This window comes from Periophthalmus magnuspinnatus, chromosome 14 (assembly GCF_009829125.3).
Source record: "Periophthalmus magnuspinnatus isolate fPerMag1 chromosome 14, fPerMag1.2.pri, whole genome shotgun sequence".
Lineage (NCBI taxonomy): Eukaryota > Metazoa > Chordata > Actinopteri > Gobiiformes > Gobiidae > Periophthalmus > Periophthalmus magnuspinnatus.
In genome coordinates this window covers 3,405,887-3,413,655 of record NC_047139.1, presented here as the reverse complement: position 1 = coordinate 3,413,655, position 7,769 = coordinate 3,405,887, and the positions used below count along the sequence as shown (strand labels likewise).

General features: G+C 44.2%; 1 protein-coding gene across 1 annotated transcript; it reads right to left on the bottom strand.

The window, feature by feature from the left end:
• Positions 1-687: 687 nt before the first annotated feature.
• Positions 688-2,004, bottom strand: LOC129456789 (piggyBac transposable element-derived protein 3-like). The gene is made up of 3 exons (XM_055226658.1): positions 1,968-2,004; positions 1,087-1,743; positions 688-1,007 (listed from the first exon to the last, which is right to left on the bottom strand). Exons 2-3 carry the CDS (start codon positions 1,527-1,529, stop codon positions 980-982), a joined length of 471 nt encoding a protein of 156 aa, XP_055082633.1. The 5' UTR covers positions 1,530-1,743; positions 1,968-2,004; the 3' UTR covers positions 688-979.
• Between the last annotated feature and the right edge of the window lie 5,765 nt (positions 2,005-7,769).

The window sequence follows — 7,769 nt, the reverse complement described above, 5'->3', positions numbered from 1 at the left end:
AGTACAACAGGACGATATCTATGTGAAAATAGAAGTGAATTTAGAAAATGAGAAAAAAAGAACAGATATCTTTAGAGTGATATTCTCTCAAGAACAAATTCAATTTGAACAAAAACAATAAAACTGTAACACTCTTACAACAAAATGTTTGTAATAATACACTACATTGTAATGTAAAATATGTATTCAGTTCAACAGTGAAGTATAAGACATAGAACATAAGTAGTTCTGCTTTTCTTCTTCTGGATATTTTAGCTGTGGTAATCATTGAAGCATGCTTTCTTTTTGGTTATGCAGAGGAACATCTTGCATTTGGAGCACCTGATGTATGTCTTACCATTGCAACCCTTATTCCTGCATCTTTCTGCATGTTTGATATCCAACATCTCTGGCATGTGTCTGGCTCCTAGCCTGCGTACAGATGGCTCTGGTTGTGGGATCCTTGTTTTTGTTGGTGGCTGATACTCTTCCTCACTGTCTTCACTGCTGTCATCAAATGAAGGACTATCCAGCAGCTCTTCAGCCAGGTGCAATTTGAAGTCCAGGTACTGCTGTGTGTTCTTAGCTGGTCGATTCAGTGCTTTGCTGTCAGACTTGTACTGGATCCAAGCGTTTGTGATGGCAACATCAAAGAAATGTGTCATCACACGTGACGTTCACTTCATGGTCCTGGTTGACATGCGGTAGAAGCTCAGCATTCGGTCACAGAGGTCTACGCCACCCATGTTGTTATTATATTCCCTGACTACTGCTGGCCGTCTCACCTGTACATGACCTTTGTCTTTGTTGGACCATCTGCTGCAGATATCCTCTGGATCTTTACCATAGACAGTAGAGGCCATCAGAACTGGTTTATTATCAAACCATTTTGTCACTGCCAGCTCAGGTCCCCTCCGGACCAATGTCACCGAAGCCCCTCTCCCTTCTTTTCTCAGATGCTTATCTCCTGGCAGCTGGCATTGCTTTGGAAGCCTGTTCTTCATAATGGTTCCAGTTGCTGGAAGACCCTTTGAGAGCAAAGCGTCCATGAGATTGATCGTTGTGAAATATCGATCAAAAAACACATAAGTTCCTGTAGGAACTGACTCGACCATTCGCAACACCGCTGCAGCTCCAACTCCCAGTCTTTGGCCCATAAAGGTGTTCTTGCCCTGATAGACCTCGAAATCCAGGACTAGACCGTTTGGCGAGGCAAGCACAAAAACCTTTAGGCCAGTAGGGTTTGGCTTTCCTGGCACATACTGCCTAACTGGGCAGCGGCCTGTGAATGGGATGATTTGCTCGTCAACGCACACCTTGTCACTCCTTGAAAGGCTGAGACAACCTTGCCTCACGCGGTCAAGCAATGGTCTGACTCTCCAAAGAATGTCCGACTCCTTTGCCTCTTCAGTTACATCCAGGTCATTGACAATCTTGAGTGATCTCCTCAGCTTGTAGAACCTATCTCTTGTCATTTTCCTGCTAATAACTGGCACTTTAGTCTTTTTAGCCCAAAACATTTTGACTCTGGGATAGCCAAGGCAGGCCATATGTACTGATATGCCAAAAAAAATCTTAATTTCTTGGGCAGTAGTATTCAGTGACACTCCTATAGTTTGCAGCTGTCTTTGATTTGTAAAAGCTGCCAGATCCTCAAAGATTCTGTTATCGATGTACTGTGAAAAGTACTGAATTGGACTCCAGTATTCACGGATTGTAGGGTCATCTTGATAGGCAGGAAGCCCAGGTAGCACAGGTCTGAATCTGTTATGATGGGGGAAAAAAATCAATCATTTTTTTCATATCAATTTGGATTAATGCAGTAATTCATGGATGTGATATGACTCCCTATTGACCAACAAACTTTATAAGCATATTTTTTGGTAATTTGCATATATTTAACAGCATTTACACCTATTGCAAATACTACAATCATCTAGCATGATCATAAAATATAATACATTAGTCTGAAACTAAATAAAACATACAAGTTACTCCTGGCCCACAGAGCACGACGACTTTGCTGCTCCCTCACTGCCTCTGACTCTGTCTCATCCGATTCTCCTGCATCTTCTTCCTCTCCTTCATCATCATCATCATCTTCACCTATCACAGGCTGATACTCCTCATTCTCATCCTTTTCCTCATCTGAAAGCTCCAAATCTGAATCTCCCTCTACTATCCGGTATAGAATCCTCTCTGCTTCACTTCTTTCACCTACAACAATGTGCAGTCATTAAATACATTAAAATGGTCCTGGTGTCCACTACAGTTGACATTCATTAAATGCCTGTTATTTCAAAACAGAAATAATGAAACTGTTTTCAGATGTAAAAATGTTGTTCTTAACATGTTTATGAACAAGAAAATATATAATTATCATGGTAAAAATAGCAATAGATAAAGAATATTTGACTTACCTGTCCTCTTTCCATAAAATGTGGTTGTTGGTATGGCAGCCATCTTGATAGAGGAAAACAGTAAAGTTCCCAGCATGCAAACCCATCACATGACACATCACTGGAAAGCCCAGGATGTCCCCTACAGAATACTGTAGGGCTTGGGAGGGTTACTTCAAATACTTAAGAAAGATACAGGTGAACAAAATGTCCATTGTAAAGGACACAAATGAATGGGCCGGGTCTCAGGAGGATATATGTGTGTATACATGTGTGTGATTGTGTGTGTGTGATTGTGTGTGTGTGTATATTTGTGTGTATGTGTGTATGTGTATATTTGTGTGTGTATATGTGTGTGTATATATGTGTGTATATATGTGTGTGTGATTGTGCGTGTGTGTGTATATATGTATGTGTGTATATGTATGTATGTGTATATGTGTGTGTGGGGGTGTGTGTGTATATATGTGTGTGTATATTTGTTTGTATATGTATATTTGTATATATGTGTGTGTATATGTGTGTGTGTAGGGGTGTGTGTGTGTAGGTGTGTGTGTATATTGGGGTGTATATGTGTGTGTATATGTGTGTGTGTGTATTGGGGTGTATATGTGTGTGTGATTGTGCGTGTGTGATTGTGTGTGTGTATATATGTGTGTGATGGGGTGTGTGTGTGTATATATGTGTGTGATTGTGTGTGTGTGTATATTTGTGTGTATGTGTGTATGTGTATATTTGTGTGTGTATATGTGTGTGTATATATGTGTGTATATATGTGTGTGTATATATGTGTGTATATATATGTGTGTAGGGGTGTGTGTGTGTGTGTGGTTTCTTGCTGTAAACTGTTGTGTGTTGAAGGTGAAACTCTCTGTATAAATGTGTGTGTTTATATAAAATGAGACGTTTACACCGCGTCCGTGTTGAGCGAAGTGTTTAACTCCACAAAAGTGTGAGTCACGTCGAGCCGTGGACGCCGCTCGCTCACCGCCGTTTAAAAATGAACTTTGAACTCGAAATTTCAAAAACAGACACAGTGATTCACAGTTGTAAAAAGCCCGTGTCATTTCACTCACACATTAAACACGTTCATCCTGTTCAGTCGGAGTTTGGAAAATCACAGTTTTCAGTAAAAATACATCAAATACCAACATTATTATGATTATTGTGATTTTATTTTTTACAGTTGTGGTTTTCTCGTCCAAAACTGTTTTTCCTCCTCATGTGTTTTCAGTTTTCTGTTTTTTAAGCTCCATTTTGACTCTTTACCGTTTAAATGATCTGATGTTTTGAGTCGAGGAGGTTGAGGGTTTGACTCCTGAGGTTTTCTGTGTGGAGTTTGCATGTTCTCCCTTTGTTTTTGTTTTTTTTTCTTCTCTCTCTTGTTCAGTTTTTAGACTCAGACCATCATGAGATTTTGTATTAAAACTTCTCCACTTTTTCTCTCCTCCTCCCGCTCTCCTCCTACATTCCTCTCTCTTCCTCTCTCCCTCTCCTCTCTCTCCTCTCTCCTCCTCCTCTCTCGTCCTCTCCTCTCCTCTCTCCTCCTCTCTCCCTCTCCTCCTCCTCTCTCCCTCTCCTCTCTCCCTCTCCTCTCTCTCCCTCTCCTCTCTCCCTCTCCTCTCTCCTCCCTCTCCTCCTCCTCTCCCCCTCTCCTCCTCCTCTCTCCTCTCCTCCTCTCTCCTCTCCTCCTCTCTCCCTCTCTTCTCCCCCTCTCCTCCTCCTCTCTCCTCCCCCTCTCTCCTCCTCTCCTCCTCTCTCCTCCCCCTCTCCTCTCCTCTCTCCCTCTCCTCTCCCCCTCTCTCCTCCTCTTCTCTCTCCCTCTCTCCTCCTCTCCTCCTCTCTCCTCCCCCTCTCTCCTCCCCCTCTCTCCTCCTCTCTCCTCCCCCTCTCTCCTCCCCCTCTCTCCTCCTCTCTCCTCCCCCTCTCTCCTCCTCCTCTCCCCCTCTCTCCTCCTCTCCTCCTCTCTCCTCCCCCTCTCTCCTCCTCTCCTCCTCCCCCTCTCTCCTCCTCCTCTCCCCCTCTCCTCCCTCTCTCCTCCTCCCCCTCTCCTCTCCTCTCTCCCTCTCCTCTCCTCCTCTCCCTCTCCTCTCCCCCTCTCCTCCTCTCTCCTCCTCTCTCCCTCTCCTCCTCTCTCCTCCTCCTCTCTCCTCCCCCTCTCCTCTCCTCTCGTCTGTTTCCAGTCTTCGTCTGTTCGTCTCTTCTCAGGTTTAATGAGTCTGACTGAGCGGAGCAGCTGGAGTCTGACGAGACCAAGAACAAACTTTTACTCAAACACTTTTTTATTCAGAACAAAACAGAAAATGAGTCTGAACGTCTGTACACTACTCCCTACGAAACGAGGGACACTGAAACTGAAACTGAAACTGTGACGATTATCACGGCTGAAACGATTAAGATCAACGATTATGTCAGAATATTTAAAATGTTATGGATATGAATAATTATGATGTTTTATGACTAAACCAGGACTAAACCAGGACTAAAACAGAGACTAAACCAGGACTAAAACAGGTCTAAACCAGGACTAAACCAGGTCTAAACCAGGACTAAACCAGGTCTAAACCAGGTCTAAACCAGGACTGAACCAGGACTAAAACAGAGACTAAACCAGGACTAAAACAGGTCTAAACCAGGACTAAACCAGGTCTAAACCAGGACTAAACCAGGACTAAACCAGGTCTAAACCAGGACTAAAACAGAGACTAAACCAGGACTAAACCAGGTCTAAACCAGGACTAAACCAGGACTAAACCAGGACTAAAACAGAGACTAAACCAGGACTAAACCAGGTCTAAACCAGGACTAAACCAGGACTAAACCAGAACTAAAACAGAGACTAAACCAGGACTAAACCAGGTCTAAACCAGGACTAAACCAGGACTAAACCAGAACTAAAACAGAGACTAAACCAGGACTAAACCAGGTCTAAACCAGGACTAAACCAGGACTAAACAAGGACTGAACCAGGACTAAACCAGGACTAAACCAGGTCTAAACCAGAACTGAACCAGGTCTAAACCAGGACTAAACCAGGACTAAACCAGGTCTAAACCAGGACTAAACCAGGACTAAACCAGGTCTAAACCAGGACTAAACCAGGTCTAAACCAGGTCTGGAGCATCAGTCGCTGACTTTCCTACAGAGACACATCTTATTTCCTCGCTCTGTTTCTTTGAACTCGTCTTTGTCTCAAAATGTCCGCCGTTGCGAGCCCAGGATGTGGTGGACTTTCCTCGTTCCGTGGGAGGGTTAATGAGCGCTGCTGCTGAATGGAAGAGGACCGCGGGATCGATAAACCAATGCGGCGAGCGCAGAGCGAACAGGGCGTCCTCTGTCTGCGTGAGGAGATGGAGCCTCGGGGCTTTTAATAGGACCGCTCCCGGCGTGCTCGATGCCTTTCAAACTCGGCAAAGACAAGGCCTATACACTATCGACCGCGGCGTTCGGCGCAGAGCACGCCGCGAGAAAATCTGCAGCAGGAACGACCTCAAATATAAAAGGACTGGACCCGCAGATAAGAGTCACTACTTACACGACGCCTGTGTTTGTATTTATCATTTGTTACTTTCATGTCCCATAATTCTACTGGTCGTTTTTGAGGTTTGAAAAGATGAAAATGAGTTTGGAGGACGATCCCTTTAAGAAAAAACTATAATCAGAACTGAAACTGCTGCCAGAGTTTAATCTGCAGATAGACACAAGTGTTTCTTATTCTCAGTAAATGGACCGGCCTCATGTGAAAGAACCTCAGAAGAACCTCAGAAGAACCTCAGAAGAACCTCAGAAGAACCTCAGAAGAACCTCAGAAGAACCTCAGAAGAACCTCAGAAGAACCTCAGAAGAACCTCAGAAGAACCACAGAAGAACCTCAGAAGAACCTCAGAAGAACCTCAGAAGAACCTCACACACACACTTTAAAATGTAAACAAACACACACTGGAAACTAAAAACACACTGTACATGTGACAGTGTGTGTCATTCTGTGACAGAGGTTGGAGGATCGAGTCCCGCTCGGACCAACTTCTGTCATTGTGTCCTTAGGCAAGACACTTCACCCAAGTGGTGTGTGATGATTGACATTAGCTAATGCTAATGATTACACATGATACACATTTGACCCACAATTAAGTCAATAGCAGAATAAACCACACTCACCGATCAGGAACAGCATCCAGTCCATCAGCACATCAGGTCGTCTGCTCCTGAGTCCATCATGATCTTCACTCAGTTCCATGAACCGCTCCGGGTCCAGATGTCTCTAGTTTAACTTGTACAAACATCCACAGTGTCCTCGGTCGCGCACTTCCTTTGTTTTGTCCGTTTCGTCATGTTTAAAACGCAAAACTGCTGCAAAACAGTGCGTAAAATTACACAATTACGCAGATCTTTGCCCGAGGGCGGGCTGTCGGAACGTTCAGGGGCCAAACACTTAGAATCATTAGCGAGTTTTCACTCCACGTCGTCCACATCGGCTAAAACTCTGGGAGCGGGACATGAGGACATGAGGACATGAGGACATGAGGACATGAGGAGCCTGTCAATGACGTTGATAAGATGCTCAAATCCGTCTGTGAATCACATAATTGTCTGGAGCTCGTCCTGGTCACACTCACTGACTCACACTGAGAAATAGCACAGGATGAATTGTTGTGTTTATTTTATTTTCAACTCTGGTTCCATTTTTTCACAGATTTTCTGTGCGTGGAGACCGTGTCAGCAGTGCGCAATTGCACACGCGCGCAGCTTAGAGGGAACAGTGACCTCCACCCACCTCCACCTGAGGACAAAAGGACTGAAGATCCGACACTCAGGGCCAGATCGTCTTCTCATCTTCTAGTTTTTCTTCGTCATGCTCTGGTTTATTTTTCCATGGATCTACCTCTGCTCCTCCGTCTCCGTCCCAGCTCTCCACAACCGGTACGAACACGTCAGCCTCTGACCCTGCGACCTACGACCTGCTCCAAGACGACACCGCTCCATCTGTCTGCTTCATCTACCTTCATCCACAAATAAACTCCGTCGAACCGTTTCCCGAGTCTGTATCTTTGGTCTACGACACAACACGACGACAATAAGACGAAATAATCCCAGCATTTTGAAGTCGACGGTATCATTCGAAAGACCTGAGCTGCAACAAATACACAGAAAAATGACACGACCGAATAAGTGTGAAACGAGTCCAATTAATTTGTTAAATACATTTCTGTTTTCAGTGTCCAGCAGTAATCTGACCAGAACTGAAGAAACGGCTCTTTGTCCAGTCCATAGATTTTACTTTTGGCTTTTACGAAGAACGAAGCGATAATCAGCCGTAGAAGTTACTTTTTCAACCAAAATCTCCCTTTTTTCTTTTTTTTTTTTACAAATAAACAGTTCACATGAAACGTT

Coding starts and splice junctions, on each gene's coding strand:
- LOC129456789 (XM_055226658.1), bottom strand. CDS start 1,529: ATGGCCTGCCTTGGCTATCCCAGAGTCAAAATGTTTTGGGCTAAAAAG. Junction 1,008..1,086: donor GCGGTGTTGCGAATGGTCGA/GTCAGTTCCTAC, acceptor TTGCTCTCAAAG/GGTCTTCCAGCAACTGGAAC.